This window comes from Diabrotica virgifera, chromosome 6 (genome assembly GCF_917563875.1).
Source record: "Diabrotica virgifera virgifera chromosome 6, PGI_DIABVI_V3a".
NCBI classification, from domain to species: Eukaryota; Metazoa; Arthropoda; class Insecta; order Coleoptera; family Chrysomelidae; genus Diabrotica; species Diabrotica virgifera.
This window is the reverse complement of record NC_065448.1, coordinates 99665513-99687842: the sequence shown is the minus strand read 5'-3', so window position 1 is coordinate 99687842 and position 22330 is coordinate 99665513. Positions and strand designations below refer to the sequence as shown.

Here is a 22330-nt window from a genome sequence, read left to right as displayed (position 1 = left end):
CATAAATTATACTACAGATTGTGGGGTCAAAACTAGGTTGATTGATCTCACTTACCTATATACTGGGTTGGGCTAAAGAATGGAACCAAGCAAATATCTTCGAAACGAAAAGAACAATCTTTTTGAAACTTTGCATGCAAGTACAGTGACGCAAAACGCATCTGTTGCTATACTTTTTGTTACTAGTTCACTTCCGGTTTCACCGGAAATATCCTTAGCTTATTTATTTTAAATGGGAAACCCTGTATATTTTTGCAGATTTTGAAAGAACTTATTTTTTTTAATTCATACATACCAAATTTGGAAGAAAAAAATAGTTAAAAAGTGTCTGTAGATAATTTTTTGTATTAAAAATAAACGAGTACTACCATCCATACTATAGACTAAAACTATTGTTGTATTTATTTGAATTTAGCATAGTAGGTAACTGTTACTGAACTAATTGACAGAAATAAGTTTTATTCAAAATGGTTCATTTAAGTGAAAGAGATCGCATTGAAATATTAATGATAATCGGTCATGGTGATCGTGTTAGAACTCATGACGAGGTGTGTAATATTTTTAATGAATTGCATCCTGAAAGAAATCCTATATCACGTTCAACGGTTACTAAAACATTGAAACGTTTTAATGCAGCTGGGATAGTCAAAAATTTGCCAAAAACTGGAAGACCACGGACTGCAACGAACGAAGTTATTAAACAAAATATTGCAATTGATTTAGAGGAATCACCTCAAACTTCCACAACAAATTTGGCACTAAACCATGGAATAAGTCAACGATCTGTAAGGAGAATATTGAAAATGGAAAAATATCATCCGTATAAGATACAATTGGTTCAAGAATTGTCAGATGATGATTTTGACCGACGGCTAGAGTTTTGCGAACGAATGATGGACATTTGTAACAATGACGAACATTTTGCAAGTAATGTAGTGTTTTCCGATGAGGCAACTTTTTGCTTAAATGGAACCGTTAACCGCCATAACTGTAGGTATTGGTCGAATGAGAATCCTCGTTGGATTATTGAAGCACATACCCAACATCCACAAAAGTTAAATGTTTGGATGGGAATTGTTCAAAATAGACTAATAGGCCCTTTTTTTATAGACGGAAATTTGAATGGTGACAAATATTTAAATTTACTAAATAACCAAATTATTCCTGCACTTCAACAGAATGGCCAGTTACCACAAAATTTTTGGTTTCAACAAGATGGAGCGCCTCCCCACTATGATCGACGGGTTAGGGATTTTTTGGATATGAATTTTCCAAATCAATGGATTGGACGTAGAGGATTCCTAGAGTGGCCAGCTCGTTCTCCCGACCTCAACCCGTTAGATTTTTTTCTTTGGGGTTATCTAAAATCACGGGTTTACGTTAATAGACCAACATACTTGCAGGATTTGAGACAGAGAATAATTCATGAATGTGATCTAATACGTGGAGAAATTCTGGAAAGAGTGACTCAAGAATTTATTTATAGGCTTGCACGTTGTCAAGAGGTGAATGGCGGGCATTTTCAACATTTGAAATGATTTTTTTTTATTTTTGTTATCATTGGTCTAACGTAAATAAATTAACCTATTTTTTAACTGTAAAGAGATTTATTTCTTGTTTTAATAGTTTTTTCTTCCAAACTTGGTATTTATGAATTACAAATAATAAGTTATTTCAAAATCTGCAAAAATATACAGGGTGTCCCATTTAAAATAAATAAGTTAAGGGTATTTCCGGTGAAACCGGAAGTGAACTAGTAACAAAAAGTATAGCAACAGATGCGTTTTGCGTCACTGTACTTGTATGCAAAGTTTCAAAAATATTGTTCTTTTCGTTTCAAAGATATTTGCTTGGTTCCATTCTTTAGCCCAACTCTGTATAATTGTGTACACAAAAAAAGTTACAGCTTTTTGAAGTTACAAAATGAAAATAGGTTTTTTTCATATATCGAAAACTTTTAGAGATTTTTTATTGAAAATGAACATGTGGCATTCTTATGACAGAATCATGTTAAAAAACAACAGTGAAATTTGTACACCCATAAAAAATTTATGGGGATTTGTTCCCTTGAACCCCCCAAACTTTTATGTACGTTCCAATTGAATTATTATTGTGGTACCATTAGTTAAACACAATATTTTTAAAACTTTTTTGGCTCTTAGTATTTTTCGATAAGCCAGTTTTTATCGAGATGCGGCTTCTTTTTTAATATGTTTACATAAAAAATTTATGGGGGTTTAGTTCCTTTAACCCTAGAAGGACCAAGGAGGGTTAAAAAGTATCCTCAACATTGCATTACATCCGATTTTCTAAATACCTTTGTTCCTAAAAATCTCAAATAATTAGTAGTTGTCGGCGTACTACTGCCCTATTAAAGGGCATAATTAGCATTTCTATAATTTAATTCATTTCCTCATATTTTTTATAAAAACTTGACAGTGGACTATAAATAATCCCCTTGAATACCTTCAACACCATCCCAAAATGGAAAGGGACGATATCATGCATGTGTCAAATTAGCAAAATCTAAATGAAATAAGGCCAATAAGTGGACAAAAACAACCATAGTTTGTTCAAAATGCAAGTATGTATGGGGTAAGCACAGCAAGAAGTCAAAAATGTTTCTGTATCCTACGATGATGCCAATTCCACTGAAGCCGAAGACACCGGGTAAATTATAAATTGGTATCTTCTAACTGTTCCATTAACGTCTTGGAATAATATAAAGGTGTTATTTTTAAATTAGTTTAAATAAAGAAGCACGTTTTTGATTAATACATGTGTGGACATTTATTGACCCTCCTTGGTCCTCGCTGTTTCTACTAAAATGTTGGTCCTGCGAGGGTTAAACCCCCCAAATGTTTGTGTACGTTCCAATTAAACTTTTATTGCGGTACCATTAGTTAAACACAATGTTTTTAAATTTTTTTTCCTCTTAGTATTTTTTCATATTATAAAAATGTAAATTATAATTTTTTCGTATTATTACCAGGTCTATATAATCGTACTTAACCATATAGAAATATGTGGTGGATTTGACAAATATTCAAAATATCTCGATAAAAACTGGCTTTTCGAGAAAGTACTAAGAGGCAAAAAAGTTTTAAAAACATTATGTTTAAATAATAGTACTACAATAATAATATTGTCCTTTTCATGAGCATTTTTCAGTGCGTAACAAATGATATAAAAAAGGGCAAGTCCGTGATAATACACATTTATGACATTTATTCTAACATGACATTTTAGTTAAATCTGACAGTTGTCACATTTTATTTTCAATTTGAAATAAAAACAAATCAAATGTGTTTCTTGCATTTATAAAATGGTATTTTCTTTGATTTGTACAGTATAAATTATACAGATTATATTTGTAATATTATTATCTAATTAAAAAAAAATATTTTTTTTATTATGGCGCCATCTATCGACAACTAGAATAACTAGAATAAATGTTGTAAATGTCTGTAATCACGGACGTGCCTTTTTTCTGTCACATACAATTTAATGCGTTAGAAAGAAATCGAAAAACTGTGACGCACTGAAAGATGATCATGAGAAAAAGAATATAATAGGAACATACACAAAAGTTTAGGGAGGTTTAAGGGAACAAAACTCCATAATATTTTTATGGGGTGCACAAATTTCACTATAACTTTTTTTTAAGATACTCCTACCATAAGACTGCCACATGTCCATTTTCAGTAAAAGATCTTTAATAGTTTTCGATATATTGGAAAAAATGTATTTTCTTTTTGTAACTTCAAAGGGCTGTAACTTTTTGTATGTGCACATTTGTACTAAGGTAAGTAAGGTTCAATCAACCTATTTTTGAACCCAGAATCTGTGATATAATTTATCGCCCATCTTTTCGGGTCACCCTGTATACATGTACGTACATAATTTTTGTCGACGAAGCGATGGACCGATGGACCGTCGCTAATTTAATACTTTTTTCCCATCCAAAAAGTGCACAACGTCCCTAAAGAAGTTTTCACTTCAAAAAACATTCAAAATTAAACTTGTAATTGCCAATATTAGTGTGTGCTTTTATGTGGTGTCATTAAATATTCTCTGTTTGGATATTACAGGTCATAACGTATATCGACAAGTTTTTTTAATGGCATCTTTTCTTCTTTACGTGCCATCTCCGCGACGAAGGTTGGCAATCACCATTGCTATTCTAACTTTTGACACTACAGCCCGAAATAGTTCAGGGGAGCTGCATCCAAACCATTCTTTGAGGTTTCTCAGCCAGGACATTTTTCTTCTACCTATGCCGCGCGTTTCTTGAATCTTTCCCTGTATTATTCATTTTAGGAGTTCATATCTGTCACCACGTGTTGCAGTTCTCTTATTTTGATAGAATCCATTATCTCTCTGCTGTTCTCTATTCTTCGTAGTACTTAGGTACTTAGATTAAATTTTTATAGAGGGACTTTGAATGTTGTTGAAACTTAGTACATTCAAAAAAGATATGGTCAAGATCACCCAGTTTTCCGCAATACATATTTGCAGTTATCGTCTTCAATCGCATTTATTTTAAATAAATGTCTTTAATAGCACACTTGTCCCAAGCATAGTCGATTTAAAGGCTGATATATGTTAGAAAGGGACGTGCACGATACGTGCCGTACAACAATAGAAAGCGCACCTCCCAGCTCCGTTGCCGCCCCGCCATGTTGTCGCTCCGTCCCGTTGTAGCATAAATTAGCCAATGCTTTTCATACGAGACGATCTTCAACGTGCTCCGTAAGACAGCCGTCCCGTCCACGTCCCCGTTGTTAGATAAATCCGGTTTAAGGCTGGTTTATCTTAGGACGGGACGTGGACGGCACGGCTGTTTCGCGTGGCACGTTGAAGAATCGTGTGACATGAGAGGCATTGCGTAGTTTGCAGTACAACAGGAAGGGGCGACAACAGTGACGTGCGCCGTCGATTGTTCTACGCCCCGTGCCGTTCACGTCCCATCCTAAGATAAATCAGCTTTTATGGTGGTTATACAGTGATGAACGCGATAATAACCGGCAAAATAACGCAAAAGATGGAAAACATATTAAGTTTTGTGATAAAAAGAAATGAAACTAATGGATGTTGTTCTGAAGCTATTTTCTTGTGGCATTTTTATAATAAATTACTTTTAATGGGAAATAAGCCATGTATATAATTTACTTTCAAAAAAGTAATACCAAATTCTGACTTTAATATGTTTAAATAATATTAATAATACATAGATATATAATAAGTAATACTAAAATATAAAATTTGTACTCAATACGTAACTCGATATGTTATTGACTTACTAATCGTGGTATTTTCTTTCTATTGACTTCCTCTTTCAGTATGGGTATGGGTAACCACATCTTACTGCATTCCACCGAGGAATTTGCGACAGAATTGGTTTCATTTAGCATAATAATTATGCTAAATTATTCGCTCTAATTATTAGAGCCGCTTCTTTGATTTTTCTCTTTTTACTATCTGATTCTTTCAGGACTATACTTGAATCTCTCCACTGAACTCTATGTTCATTATCCCATGAATGTTGACATATTTGAGATCTATAAAATTCTCTATTTTTAATATAAGACTGATGTTCACTTATTCTAACGTTTAATGGTCTTGATGTTTCACCTAAATAAAATTGTTCGCATTCACAAGGTATTTTATAAATACAATTCTTTGTTCTTTCTTGTTCACTGTTAGAACAGAACAACGTAGAACGGGATCCTATAACAACCACAAGAAATAATACGAGGAAAATATCAATAGCATATATAAAAGGACTATCCGAGAAACAATAGGAAATAAATTCAACATTTCAACAACATTCAAAACAACAAACACATTGAGATCTATTCTATCGAAAACTAAACCTAACAGTGAACAAGAAAGAACAAAGAATTATATTTATAAAATACCTTGTGAATGCGAACAAGTTTATTTAGGTAAAACATTCAAGACCATTAAACGTTAGAATAAGTGAACATCAGTCTTATATTAAAAATAGAGAATTTGATAGATCTCAAATATGTCAAACATGCATGGGATAATGAACATAGAATTCAGTGGAGAGATTCAAGTAAAGTCCTGAAAGAATCAGATAGTAAAAAGAGAAAAATCAAAGAAGCGGCTTTTATTATGCTAAATGAAACCAATTGTGTCGCAAATTCCTCGGTGGAATGCAGTAAGATGTGGTTACCCATACTGAAAGAGGAAGTCAATCCAAAGGAAAATACCACGATTAGTAAGTCAATAACATATCGAGTTAGTACAAATTTTATATTTTAGTATTACTTATTATATATCTATGTATTATTAATATTATTTAAACATATTAAAGTCAGAATTTGGTATTAGTTTTTTGAAAGTAAATTAAATGTAAGACCAAATACTTACGATGTCGGGATAGTATCACGAGGTTTTTTCCTGGTTTTCCCTCGTGATTTACTATGGAATCTCTAATGCGAGAATTTTACTGTCATCGTTGCATTTGGTCGTCTTTTTAAAGACAGATCACATGCTATGATTTTTTTTGTGACGGATATTCTTGAGTTGGGATTGATTTCATGTAATCGAATGAACTATCTTTTAGTAAAGTCGTCCCAGGAACGCAACTCATAAATATTGGCGATATCATTTTAAAGTCTTCTACTTTAAAATGTATAATATACGTCTGAATTGCCAATATAAATGAGTCAGATTAAATAAATTATTAGAAGAATTTTTTTACTTAGCAACAACATTTTTGTTTATTTTAGTAGTATTTTGTATTTTGACAACGAAACCCGATTTGGGCTTCGAAACGTTAATAAAATCATTTTTTTGGTAAAATTGTGGCTTATTTCCCATTGAAACTAATGGAGGTGGGAAATTTAGCGATAATAACATATAAATTTATATTATATTTATTGTTTCCCTCAGTGACAGTTTTAGTTGACATACTCCTCTGATACGTCTAAAGATAGGAAACAATAAGTAGAATGTAAATTTATAGGTTTTTATCGCTAAATTTCCCACCATCACTAGTTTCATTTCTTTTTATCTCACAACTTAATATGTTTTTCACCTTTTGCGTTATTTTGCCGGTTATTAGCGCGCTCATCACTTTGGAATGGAGCTTTAAAATTCTTAAACCAAGTAGTTTGGAATAACTGGTTGTAAAGTGGTGTATCTTGTGGCGTTTGTTAAACAGTAAATATTCGATTGATCTTTCCGTATCGATAGTTGTTTTGTAATCGTGACGGCATATGATACCCATAAAGAATATGACAATAAAATACCTAAAAGTCTACAAGTTACATAATGAGGTTGAAGTAGCTAATTTTTCTGATTTACATAATATGTACTTAACTACAAATCTAGGTAAATAAAGCATTCTCTAAAATTCACTGGACATTTCGTTTTTATTTTAGGTCTGTCTTACAAGAAGAACCGAACGGAAATTGTGGAGACGTTACCTGAGGATTCATTCAATAAAAAACAAATAAGTCTGAACTTTGAAGAAGTAACAATAAATAATTCTATTTGTTCTAAAGATGTTAGTTCCAAAAATAATTTAGATGAACATATGAACATCGAGACCGGAGAAGGACTTCACAAATGTGAAATTTGTTTTAAGAAATTTACTAGAATAGCTAGTTTGAAAAAGCATTTGAGAGAACACACTGGTGAAACACCTAGCAAGTGTGAAATTTGTTTCAAACAATTTACTAGAACAGCTAGTTTGAAGATTCATTTAAGAGTACACACTGGTGAAACACCTTACAAGTGTGAAATTTGTTTTAAGCAATTTAATAGAATAGCTAGTTTGAAGCTTCATTTGAGAGTACACAATGGTGAAACACCTTTTAAGTGTGAAATTTGTTTTAAGCAGCTTCGTGATTCGCATAGTTTAAAAAGACATATGAGAGTCCATACTGGAGAAAAACCATATCAGTGTGAAATTTGTTTCAAATCATATACTGAAGCGTCGGATTTGAAAAAGCATTTGAAAGTACACACTGAAGAAACACCTCACAAGTGTGAAATTTGTTTTGAGCTGTTTTCTCAAGCATCCGATTTGAAAAAGCATTTGAGAGTGCACACTGGAGAACCTTTTAAGTGTGAAATCTGTTTTAAGCACTTTCGTGATTCACATAATTTGAAAAGACATATGAGAGTGCATACTGGGGAAAAACCGTACCAGTGTGAAATTTGTTTCAAATCATATTCTGAAGCATCCGATTTGAAGAAGCATTTGAAAGTGCACACTGGAGAAACAGCTTACCCTTACAAATGTGAAATTTGTTTTAAGCCGTTTTCTCAAGAATCCGATTTGAAAAAGCATTTGAGAGTGCACACTGGAGAAACACCTTACAAGTGTGAAATTTGTTTAAAACAATTGCGAGATTCACATAATTTGAAAAGACATATGAGAGTGCATACTGGAGAAAAACCGTACCAGTGTGAAATTTGTTTTAAGTCGTATACTCAAGCATCCGATTTAAAAAAGCATTTGAAAGTGCACACTGGAGAAACGCCTTACAAGTGTGAAATTTGTTTTAAGACGTTGACTACAGCAAGTACCTTGAAAAGTCATATGATTTTGCATACTGGAAAATAACCGTACCAATGTGAAATTTTAAAACATATTAGAGTACACACTGGGGAAAACCGTACTAGTGTGAAATTTGTTTCAAATCTTATAATGAAGCATCCGATTTCAAAATGCACATTGGAGGAACACCTTACAAGTGTGAAATTTGTTTTGAGCCGTTTTCTGAAGCATCCGGTTTGAAAATGCATTTGTGTGTGCATACTGCAGAAACACCTTACAAGTGTGAACTTTGTTTTAAGCAATATTGTGATTCACAAGACATATGAGGATGCATACTGGAGAAAAACCGTACCATTGTAACATTTGTTTCAAATCGTATACTCAAGCATCCGATTTGAAAAAGCGTTTGAGAGTGCACACTAGATAAACGCCTTAAGGTGCGGTCTCTTATTGTCGCATGCGTTCGACGCAAGCAGCAGTCGCATGCAATTAACGCAGTGGTTGGGGTGGTCTCTCTTGTGCACTTAGGACCCGTATTTCCAACCTCACTTAAGCCAAAGCTTACTTTAAACCTTAGCTTAAGCTTAGATGCCTGTATTTCCACTTCAATTTGAGGCTTAAGCCTAGGCTTAAACCAAATAATTTTAAGCTAGCGCGGGAGTTGGTTTAAGCATTTGCTTAATATTTGTTTTCTGTTTTTTGAGGTTATTTCTATAGATTATTAATTATAGAGTTGTTTTGAAAACCAACTTTTAAGTAATAACGTTATTATTGGATTATTAAATAGTAATCTATTAATTTATTAATCGTAATAACGATTATTAAAATTCTTACTACTTTTGGAAGGTGTAGGCACATGAAAATTGTTTATTTCTACAATGCTTGGTAGGTATATTTATTTTACAAAAATAAACTTACATTCCAGTTTGACATTTTAAGGAATATATCCAATAAACAAAATTACAAAGACGGATCTATTGCTTATGCAAAATAACAATAAAAATATAACCAGAGAAAATATAGACAATAAACTAAAAACACATGTACCATGTACACAAAATTAAGTGAAGTAAAAATAACATTGATACAGATGACAAGATAAAATTAAATGTCAACAGTAGTGGTTTTTACCTCAGAACAGTTAGCTCTTGCAATTTGACGTATTCATAGGTACCAAACCAATTAACTTTACAGCTGAGCATCAGTTTAGTTAAGAGAATGATGGAAATACGGCACCCAGCTTAAGCTTCTCCTTAACTTTTGACGCAGGCTTAGCTAAGCAAAAGCTTAAGTTGCTATTGAAATACTGGCCCTTAGACTCATGCGATAGAACAGCTGATATTGACCTGAACAGCGGGAATTTTAAAATGATTCAGCATAGAGAGAGGTTTACTATCTTCGTAAATACAGTGATAGAGCAATTTTGAAAATTATGGTAGATAACTTCGAAAATAATAAAATTCATGAATTTTATGTGAGTAGAGTTGAAATTTACAATAGATCATTTATGATCTACAATATTTTATACTCAGTATTTTTATTTTTTGCGTGGATCAATAAATATGTAAATAAATAATATAAATATAAATAGAAACTTATTGTTAGCTGTTTACGTAAATTATATTTATAATTTATGTAAAAGCTGTTTTATTGTCTTCAAAGCTGGCTGTTATTATTCCCCACACGTTGTATCTCTTATTTATATCTCTATAATAATTATATACTGGAATATAATACAGATCGGTTTCTCAGAAATTAGCTCTATGAGTCAAGCATCGTTGTTAGCTTGCATATTTTAAATAATAAAAACAAAAATATAAATTAAAAACTTTATACTATACACAAAACACCACGTTCTTCATAGAATACGTGATGATAACCTACAAACAGCGAACAGCTGTTCGGGTTCGGTGCTACAACCTACAAATTCTCAATTTTTAAGTGTTTTGTGAATTGAACGCATGCACTTGCTGCAGAGCACTACTATCATATGGAGTCGATGAAGCAGGTGCATGCAATTCCACGCGTCGGACGCACAAGGCAGACCACTTGTATAAAGTTACCATTTAACGAGTGGACAGCACATCGCTTGCATCGAATGAGAGGTTGAAACAGGTTTTGGAAAACCGAAATCGGTTAAGACCAATAGTTGAATGTATAAAATTATTCTGGTAGACAAAAATTATCTTTTCGAGATCATCATGACTATGGACAATTAAACATGAATTCTATTACTAGATATACTAGCCCTATCAACGAAGGAAACTTTAGAGAGTTACTAAAGTTTCGAATTCAAAGTGGAGATTGAAACAATCTTGAGCAACTTTTAAGTAAGGCCTCACAGAACGAGATTATTAATAGCTTTGGAGAAGAAATATTAGGTGTAATAACAAAGAAGATAATTTTATAGCATAATATTTTATGAGGCTACACGTATTGCTCATATCTTTCAAATGTCTCTCTATAATATGTGTTTACAAAATGTGAATCTAACCTAAAAGTTTTAGAGGACCGTTAAAAGTTAAATTTTAGAGGCCTCTTAAATTTAACGGAAATGTTACAGAATACATCCCTGTATAAGTAATATTTTCTAGTTATAATTATGTAGATATTTTAAAAAATATGCAGATACTTTTGATAAAAAATACCTAGGTAACTTCATGATAAAATCAAATCTAGGTAGAATAGAAAAATAAAAATCGCTATTCTAGTAGCGATATTTTTTCGAGAATTTGCTGTTGCAAGTTTATTAATTACATTGCTAAAATTTATTCCATCAAAAATTTCGTGTTCAATTTCGTGATCTTAAATAATTTTTAATGATTGTTAACTTTGAAAATGATCGCTCGCCAAAAGCTACATATATACAGGCAATGTCAAAAGAATTCTTAGTGAAATGCTTACCTTTGGTAGGGTGGAGATTAAATTGTCTTCAAATATATATTGTAAAATACTTAAGGACTCAGTATCATCAGTTGTTCTGATGCTATTTCCTTGTGGCATTTTTATGATTAACTATTTAGATGGGAAATAAGCCACAATTAAATTGAAAAAATAATTTTATATAATTTTAATAGGTGTAGACGTACGTTAACTGAATGAGTGACAGTTCGAGTTCGGCAGCTAACTTCGGGGAGAGAGATTATGAAGATGCTTGGTCACGCCCACGGTTCTTAGACATTACTACGGTTGCCTAAATCGACTAACCAATGAACATTAAGGATGAGATTACGTCACGAGAGTTTACTGTCATTTGAATCGTAATATGATTTTTTTCGAATCTTGAGAAAACCAAGTATTTTAGAAAAATTTTTAACGCAGGATGCAAGATTACATTATTACCGAGGGCGGAAAGCCCCTTAGAATAAACAAGCAGATTCTATTGAATGAAATATTTGAAATTAAATATCACACTTCTCTTTTATTTTCAGCCCTGTAACTTATTAAAATAAACATTATAGAAGTTTTCAGGGACTTTCAGCCCTCGGTAATAATGTAGTCTTTCATTCTGAGTTTAAATTTTTCAAAAATATTTATTAGTTTTCTCAGGATTCGAAAAAAATGAATACAATTAAAACACATTGAGAATTTTGACATGCGTCAAAATTTTGCATTAACTTAATGTAAAATTCTGAACTGTTGAATTCCAGCTTCCCTAATAATTAATGTACATCAAAAGACATTAGAAACTATTTGTAGAGGATTGAAATCTGTATTGGAAATAACTGTTAAAATTGGTCTACGTAATTAAACATATCCCAAAATTTTGTAAAAATGTAATACATTTTAGTTTTCAGCCCAAACTTAGGCCACACACAATGCAATAATGTTCACATTTTTGAACTGTCAATATTTTTATTTTATCATCTATTGTTTAAAAACAATACAGTTGATAAGATACCCTCAGTTGCGGAGAAAGGATTAATAATAAAGATTTTTTATTCAGTCAATGGTGTGAGCACTGTCAGTTAAATAGTAACGTGGCCTTACTTTTACACGCATACCTATTGTGGCAAATGTATCATATTTTTCAAAATTTTGGAATGCATTTAAATCGTAGAACAATTTTAACTTTTGATTTTAATACAGATTTTAATTCTCTACAAGTATTCTCTCATGAATTTTGATGTAAAATAATTAGGGAAGCAGGAATTCAACAATTCAGAATTTTACATTGAGTTTCCTATGGCCCTTTTTACGATTCACCACCCGGTATAAGATAAAATGTGTACTATTTGTCTAATTATTTCATAATAACACAAATAATACACATATATACACAATAACACACATTCAATGATCGAAAATCATTTAAAAATATGGGAATGTAAACTCGTGTGACGTAAAGTCAAAAATATAACTCTCCCCACCACTGTCGGACAAGACAACCGTAATAAAGTCTAATAACCGTGGGTCACGCCCACGGTTCTTAGACATTACCATGGTTGCCTAGATCGACTAACCAATGAACATTAAGGGTGCGATTACGTCACGAGAGTGTACTGTCATTTGAATCGTAATAAGATTTTTTTCGAATCCTGAGAAAACCAAGTATTTTAGAAAAATTTAAACGCAGGATGAAAGATTACATTATTACCGAGGGCGGAAAGCCCCTTAGAATAAACAAGCAGTTTCTATTGAGTGAAATATTTGAAATTAAATATCACACTTCTCTTTTATTTTCAGCCCTGTAACTTATTAAAATAAACATAGAAGTTTTCAGGGACTTTCGGCCCTCGGTAATAATGTAGTCTTTCATTTTGAGTTCAAATTTTTCAAAAATATTTATTAGTTTTCTCAGGCTTCGAAAAAAATTAATACAATTAAAACACATTGAGAATTTTGACATGCGTCAAAATTTTGCATTAACTCAATGTAAAATGCTAAACTGTTGAATTCCACCTTCCCTAATTATTTTACATCAAAAGACATTAGAAACTATTTGTAGAGGATTGAAATCTGTATTGAAAACAACTGTTAAAATTGGTCTACGTAATTAAACATATTCCAAAATTTTGTAAAAATGTAATACATTTTAGTTTTCAGCCCAAACTTAGGCCACACACAATGCAATAATGTTCACATTTTTGAACTGTCAATATTTTTATTTTATCATCTATTGTTTAAAAACAATACAGTTGATAAGATACCCTCAGTAGTCCAGAGAAATAAGATTTTTCTCGTGACACATCCCCCTCCAGGCCGATACCAAATTTTTTGAGTAGTATGGACGTCTATATTAATAACCTATATGTTTCCTGCAGCCGATTTTGATGATATACATAGTTATAAACAAATGAAAATCAAAAAACGCCAGAGGGGATACTAAATCAGCCAGAGGGGATAGGAATAAAATAGTATACTATATAACCGGCAAAATAACGGAAAAGACGGAAAACATAGTACGTTGTGCAATAAAAAAAGATGAAACTAGAAGAGGTGGAAAATTATCAATAGAAACCTATCAATTTACATTATATTGATAGTTTCCCACCTTTAGACGTATCGGAGAGTCAAACTGTCACGGAAGAACTTTATAAAATTTTGAAAAAAAATATCGTGAAAATCTTCCCCGTTTAGCCCCCCAATAGTTCAGAGAAATAAGGAAGAAAATATCCTGTTTGTGACACATGCCCTCCAGGCCGAAATTAAATTTTTTGGGTAGTATGGACATATTATATTAATATATTAGGTACATTATATAATATATATGTTATTAATATATTACATTATATTATTAACATATATGTTTCCTGCAGCCGATTTTTATGATTTATATCGTTATAAACAAATGAAGATCAAAAAACGGTAAATTTTCGTTTTTTGGTCTATTACTAAAAAGGGAGCGTTCAAGTATTACGTAACACGATTTTTGAAGATTTTTAACCCCCCCCCCTACTTCCGTAACGCAATTTTTGAAGATTTTTGATCCCCTCCCCAACCTGAGTTACGTAATACTTGAACGGTCCAAAAGTGAAGCATTTTAAACAAATTTGAGAGTAAGAAACTAATAAATCATATAAAAAACTTCAATATGGCGTTCGCTGCATATCTATATCCCGGAATGGGACGTTTCGATGCCGCCGGTTTATCGCCGGCCGTTTCGATGCCGCCGGTTCATCGCCAGTCCATTTCATCGCCGTCATATCTCGCATTTCCTAGAATTCCTAATTAATACTAAAAATAACTAATAATTGTAGCTGTCGAAAATTCGGAAATATATCAGATAGCGATTAATTGACTGGCGATGAATCGGCCGGCATCGAAACGGCGGCGATGAAACGTCCTAGACCCTCTATATCCTTATTTGTTGCTTAGAAAATTGCAGAATAAGTCATAAATTTTGAGATTATATAAATGTTCATAATTTATGTAAAAATTAAGTTAGAACTTTCTTATTTCACAGAATGCTGAGACTTCTTGTGCTTAAATTATATTCTAAATTTCAAAGCAATTGGTCAAATAGTTTAAAAGTTATTTAATTTGTTTATCCCAAATTAATGTTTTTTGCGACACTATAAGTCAGAAAACGATGAGGTTATAGTAATACTTCCGACAGTTTATGGAAGAAAATTTATGCTATTAACTTAATTTTAAAAAAAATGACAAAAATAATTCTAAATAGCGTAAAATTATTTTGCAAAAACATGTCGATTTTTTGCTTATAAACAATTAGAATAACTTTTTAACCGTTACCTGTAGAAAAATTATTTTTCCATATTTAGAAAGACTGAATTTTTATACATATTTGTAAAGAAAAAAATTGTCCTAGCACAATTAGGGACGAAGTTAGCACCCTTCTTTTTTTAATTCACAGCAGCTTTGTTTATAACAATTAAGAAATAAAATTAGCCGCATTTGAAAGATCATACTTCAAAGTTTTAACTTACCAAGTATACAAAAGATTTCCTTTCAAGGAAATCGTCCACAAAGTTTAAAAATGTGGCCCTTAAAATCGGCCAGCGTTGAAACTTGGGATAGCGATGAGAGGGGGGAAGGAGCTGTTAACTGTATCTCTGGTTCTCGATTATTTATTTCGTTGTTTCTTTTTTTAATTTGTATGTACTTTTTACGTACATTACGAATAGTCGTTATTTAAATAAACTAATTGTTATATACACCATCAAATTTGTTTAAACAATTTTTTTTCAATTTTTTAAATAATATTTGATGTAACTTTTATTGTAAAATGTACATATTAGTTATACAGGGCGTAACAAAAATACAGGCCATAAATTAAATCACATATTCTGGGACCGAAAATAGATCGATTAGACCTAACTTACCTTAACCCTTAAACGCCCAACCTTTTTTAGGTTCCATGTACGCCCAAGGGTGGGTAAAAAATGTCCACCTCGAAAATAGCTAATATATTTATTGAGAGTTGTTGAAAATGGATTAAACTTAAGAATCTTATGCTTAATAAACACAGCATCTTCTAAAATATTAATATAAACAATTTACAAACCTTACAACAAAATTACAATGTACATCAAAATTAACATACCAGTAATTCAGATTTGTCGATTTTTTCCATATTCTTTCTTTCAGCCTCCTCATTGGCGGATAATTATGTAGATTATGTAATTATACATCGATAATTATATGGATAATCTTCCTACCAACGAGAAATTATATAGAAACCTTTAGTAACAAGTTTTGTTAAGGGTGTACTTTTTATGCCCATCCATATTTAACTCAAGATGCTGCTTTTATTTTCAAAAATATTGGTAGAACCAAATTAACATTCGATAATGGGCTGTCTTTTTAACAATAAATAATTAAAAAAAAAATAAACACGTAATAAATATGTTACAAGGGAATACGCATTAGGTGGACATTTTTACCCACCCTTCGGCGTTTAAGGGTTAATACAAATGTGCACATAAAAAAAGTTATAGCCCTTTGAAGTTACAAAATGAAAATCGATTTTTTCCAATATATCGAAAACTATTAGAGATTTTTTATTGAAAATTGACATGTATCATTCTTATGACAGGAAGATCTTAAAGAAAAACTATAGTGCAATTTGTGCATCCCATAAAAATTTTATAGGGGTTTTGTTCCCTTAAACCCCCCAAACTTTTGTGTACGTTCCAATTAAATTATTATTGTGGTACCATTACTTAAACTCACTGTTTTAAAACTTTTTTTGCTTCTTAGTATTTTTTCGATAAGGCAGTTTTTATCGAGTTGCGGCTTCTTTTTTAATATGTTTACATAAAAATTTAATGGGGGTTTTATTCCTTTACACCCCCCAAATGTTTGTGTACGTTCCAATTAAACTATTATTGCGGTACCATTAGTTAAACACAATGTTTCTAAAACTTTTTTGTCTCTTAGTATTTTTTCGATAAGGCACCTTTTATCAAGATGTGGCTTCTTTTTTAATATGGTTCAAAATATGCCTAAAAATGTAAATTATAAATAAATTTTCATACGATTACCAAGTCTCCATAATCGTACTTAACCATATTTACAAATATGTGGTGGATTTGACTAATATTCAAAATATCTCAATAAAACTGACTTTTCGAAAAAGTACTGAGAGGCAAAAAAGTTTTAAAACATTGTGTTTAACTAATGGTACACCACAAAAATAATTTAATTGGAACGTACACAAAAGTTTGAACGTACACAAAACGACACCCCATAAAATTTTTATGGGGTGTCAAAATTTTACTATATTTTTTTTGTAAGATGCTCCTGCCATAAAAATACCACATGTCTATTTTCAATAAAAAATCTCGCGGAATTTTCGATATATTGGACAAAATCGATTTTCATTTTGTAACGTCAAAGGGCTGTAACTTTTTTTATGTGCATATTTATACTAAGGTAAGTTAGGTTCAATCGAAGTATTTTTGGTCCCAGAATATGCGATTAAATTTATGACCTGTATTTTTGTTACGCCCCGTAATTATTATATACTAATCCTATTCAATTATTCCTAAATCTAACATTGGCTTATAATATTGAATGGAAAATAAAAAATCTCAAATAAACTAAGTTTTATTTCTTGATAAACATGCTACTAGAAAACGAAAAATGAAATGTAACAAAATTAGAGAGAGGATAAAAAGAACAAAATTATTTTCAGAAATTTTCTACAACATTGTAATAATTGTATCTTACAAGATTGAAAGTTAAAATTTTAAGATTGCAAAAAAGCAAAAATTAAGATCATACATTTTGGTATTATAACAAGACTATTAAAATAAAATTAAAGGAGATTTATTAGGAATACTTATATTTTTATGAAAAACGTAACAATTATCAGTTACCTATTTATTATAAGTTATTGTAAAGTCAAGTGCATATGATCCAATCCTATGATTGCCAACAAAGTCATTCTAAAAATATCGTAAAAGAATTTCCAAAAATTGTTTACACAATTTACATAGTTACTTAAATAACCACTTTATTAACAAAAAGCATATCCGTAACGTACGCAAAGAGTACATACAGATTAAAAAAAGAAACTCCAAAATAGATAATAGAGAAAGATAGAGGTTTTGGTTATTGAAGTCCATAAACTATTTATATCTCTGTACTAAAAAGTACTCGGTGCAACCAGTTTTGCAAGAGCAGATAGTTTATTTTAATAAAATATCTGGTATAAAGATATGCCATGGGCAGGGGGGGGGCGTGGCCCCCCTAGCTTTTCGGGTGCTGTTAACTATTCATCCAAAGTATACAAAATATAATGTGCAACATCTTCACGTCTGCCCCCCCTGAAAATTTTTATATGGGCGCCCGTGTATAAAGAAGATCTGTTGATCGGATTGATACTAACGGTTCTTAGCTTCATTTCCAACCCCAATCAATTACGTTTATCTCTTGTTTGGTGGTTCTGTAACTTCAGTTTTTCATTCATCTAATAGCATGTTTACCAGTAAATAGTGTATCAAAATCTTATTTGAGATTTTCTGATTTCCATAGACCAATATTATTTTTAGAAACAATTGAATGGGATAATTTGTTTTTTCATACTTTAAATTATTACTAAGTTTAATAAAAAACTATGTATTATTATATTATTCATAAATATTCATGTTTTGTGATTAAAATTACTTAAAATATTATAAAAAAAATTATAATTATAAAAAAATATAATTAAAAAAAGAAACGTCGAAATCCATAGGCGAGCACAAGAGATACAGCTAATAGTTCCTTCCCCCTTCTCATCGATCTCCCAAGTTTCAAAACCGGCCGATTTTAAGGCTCACATTTTGAAGCTTTGTGTAAGATTTGTTTGTAAGTATATATTTTTTATATTTGGTACATTAAAGCTCTGAAGTATGTTCTTTCAAATGTGACTGATTTGATTTCGTAATTGTTATTTTTTATTGTAAGAAAGCTGCTGTGACTTAAAAAAAGGGGAGGGGGCAACTTCATCCCTAATTGTCCTAGGACATTTTTTTCTTTTTTTAAATTTGTATAAAAATTCAGTCATTCTAAATATGAAAAAATAATTTTTCTACGGTTAATGGTTAAAAAGTTATTCTAATTGTTTATAAGCAAAAAATCGACATGTTCTTGCAAAATAATTTTGCGATACTTAGAATTATTTTTTGTCATTTTTTTAATTAAATTATTAGCATAAATCATCTTCTTTCATAAACTATCCAAAGTATTACTGTAATTTCATCATTTTCTGACTTACAGTGTTGCAAAAAAAATTAATTTGGGATAAACAAATTAAATAACTTTTAAACTATTTGACCAATTGTTATGAAATATAGTTTATAATTTAAGCACCAGAAGTCCCAGCATTCCGTGTAATAAGAAGGTTCTAAGTTAATTTTTACATAACTTATTAATATTTATAAAAACTCAAAATTTATGAATTGTTTTGCAATTTTCTAAGCAACCAATAAGGATAGACATATTCAGCGGACGCCATATTGAAGTTTTTTATACGGTTTATGAGTTTCTCACTCTCAAATTTCTTTAAAGTACTTAACTTTTTGGTTATAGACGAAAAAACGAAAATTTACCGTTTTTTGATCTTCATTTGTTTATAACTATGTATATCATCAAAATCGGCTGCAGGAAACATATAGGTTATTAATATAGATGTCCATACTACTCAAAAAATTTGGTTTCAGCCTGGAGGGGGTTGTGTCACCAACATGATATTTTTTTTTTCCTTATTTCTCTGAACTACAGTTGCGGAGAAAATATTAATAATAAAGATTTTTTATTCAGTCAATGGTGTGAGCACTGTCAGTTAAATAGTAACGTGTGGCCTAACTTTTACACGCATACCTATTGTGGCAAATGTATCATATTTTTAAAAATTTTGGAATGCATTTAAATCATAGAACAATTTTAACTTTTGATTTTAATACAGATTTTAATTCTCTACAAGTATTCTCTCATGACTTTTGATGTAAAATAATTAAGGAAGCAGGAATTCAACAATTTAGAATTTTACATTGACTTTCCTATGGCCCTTTTTACGATTCACCACCAGGTATAAGATAAAATGTGTACTATTTGTCTTATTATTTCATAAGAACACAAATAATACACATATACAAGGTGTCCCAGACTAATTTAGCCAGGCTATATCTCTTAAACGAATAGAGATTTTCAAATGGGACAAAAACTGATCTATTCCATTTGTAATAAACTGTAATATGGCGTAGAAAAATTCATCCCCTAAATATTCATCCCTTAGTTACAACCCCTAACTTGAATTTTTTTAATAGCACCCTGTACATTTTTTTTATAGTTTTGGATGTGGTCTTCGATCGTCTATTCAACACATTTTTCAAAAATAAAATAGGTCAGTAAATAATCAAGAAAATATCAGTTGATTTTTGTTAATTATGTGTCCCAGACTAATTTATCCAGGCTATAATTCTTAAACGTATAAAGATTTTCGAATGGGACAAAAACTGATCTATTCCATTTGTAATACACTTTAATATGGTGTAGAAAAAAAATCATCCTCTACATATTCATCCCTTAGTTACAAGGTGCTATTAAAAAAAATAAAGTTAGGGGTTGTAACTAAGGGATTAATATTTAGGGATGATTTTTTTTCTACGCAATATTAAAGTGTATTACAAATGGAATAGATTAGTTTTTGTCCCATTCGAAAATCTTTATTCGTTTAAGAAATATTTTTTTTTTTTTGAAACGTTTATTCAGCAATCTGTTAGTTATAAAAATTCTAACAATAAGCGTCTTTAGGGTTTGAAATAAAAAAGAATTGACGTTAGAGAGGTCAGTCCAATGACTGGACCTCTAGTATGGAACAAACATGACATTCCGATAATATGCTACATACAAACATACATTTTACATTTACAAACAATACATATATCTAAAATATAAACACAATTACGGTGAGGTATAAAACTTATTTATAAATAAGGTCCAGTGGATTTTTACGTTTTAGTCTGTGAGTTTGTTGACTATTATCAAGCAAGTTTATTGCCAGGGCATTTGGATGGCTTTCTAGGTTTAAGAAATATAGCCTGGATAAATTAGTCTGGGACACATAATTATCAAAAATAAACTGATATTTTTCTTGATTACTTACTAACCGATTTTATTTTTAAAAAATGTGTTGAATATACGATCGAAGACCACATCCAAAACTATAAAAAAATGTACAGGGTGCTATTAAAAAAAATTAAAGTTAGGGGTTGTAACTAAGGGATGAATATTTAGGGGATCATTTTTTCTACGCCATATTATAGTGTATTACAAATGGAATAGATTAGTTTTTGTCCCATTCGAAAATCTCTATTCGTTTAAGAGATATAGCCTGGCTAAATTAGTCTGGGACACCCTGTATACACAATAACACACATTCAATGATTGAAAATCATTTAAAAATATGGGAACGTGTACTCTTGTGACGTAAAGTCAAAAATATAAGTCTCCCCACCACCGTCGGTCAAGGCAACCGTAATAAAGTCTAATAACCGTGGGTCACGCCTAGACTGTTTTTAAATATTACTTGTTACTTTTACAATAGTTGTTAGACACAAATCAACACGTCTCATACAAATATATTAAACCTAAAATAAACTGTTTGCACGTTAATTTCCCAGGCAACCCTACAAGAATGGCGACCCAACGTTAGGCCCTTTTCAACACAAGAAGTGAACCAATACCTTTTGTGCGAAGGAAAAGAACCAACAAAAAGGCTTTGTGAGACTGTTATTTGCGAATATAAGTTCTTAAAGGTAACTTACAGTGACCAGATTCAAGAGTGTGTATACTCTTTGCTGTTGAATATCCTTTTAAACTGCATTGTTGTGCTAAAATACCAACGCTTTGGTTTAATTGTGCTGTATGCCTGTATGAATGTCAGTTTGGACTATCCTATGATTTGGATATCGTCTAATGAGCAACTATAACCTCAGAAGTGCTTCTAAGTTCACAGAAATTTCAGAACTTAGCTCAGAATCCAAAAACTGCTTACTTGATCGTGAATCATCTGTTTCCATGCAACAAGACGAGTCTGCTGTTCCCGCTACCATGCAACAAGACGAGTCTGCTGTTCCCCCTGCTCCTATAATGATGACCAATGAACAATTTCAAAGTTTAATTGCTAGTATGACAAAAGTAGTTGTCCAAAATCAGGCCCAAAGCATTACTAAACGTGGAAACTTTTCAAGTTGTTCTTCCAGATTTTCTGGTAATAAAAATGAAGATGTAGAATCATTTATAAGTGCCATAACCATTTTTAAAGACTGTGTTAACATTTCAGATGAAAATGCAATAAAAGGTTTGCCGATGTTATTAGATCATCATGCTGCAACTTGG

The 22330-nt window shown here is 31.3% G+C and overlaps 1 protein-coding gene across 2 annotated transcripts in view; it reads left to right on the top strand.

The window, feature by feature from the left end:
- Positions 1-10164, top strand: part of LOC126886653 (zinc finger protein 664-like) — a 76673-nt gene extending 66509 nt beyond the window's left edge. Inside the window, exon 5 of one of the 2 annotated variants that reach the window (XM_050653650.1) lies at positions 7416-10164. In XM_050653650.1, the coding sequence (XP_050509607.1) occupies positions 7416-8605 (1190 nt within the window). In that variant the 3' untranslated portion in view covers positions 8606-10164. The remainder of the gene's footprint in view (positions 1-7415) is intronic. The other variant, XM_050653649.1, reaches the window with a different exon arrangement.
- Positions 10165-22330: the final 12166 nt, after the last annotated feature.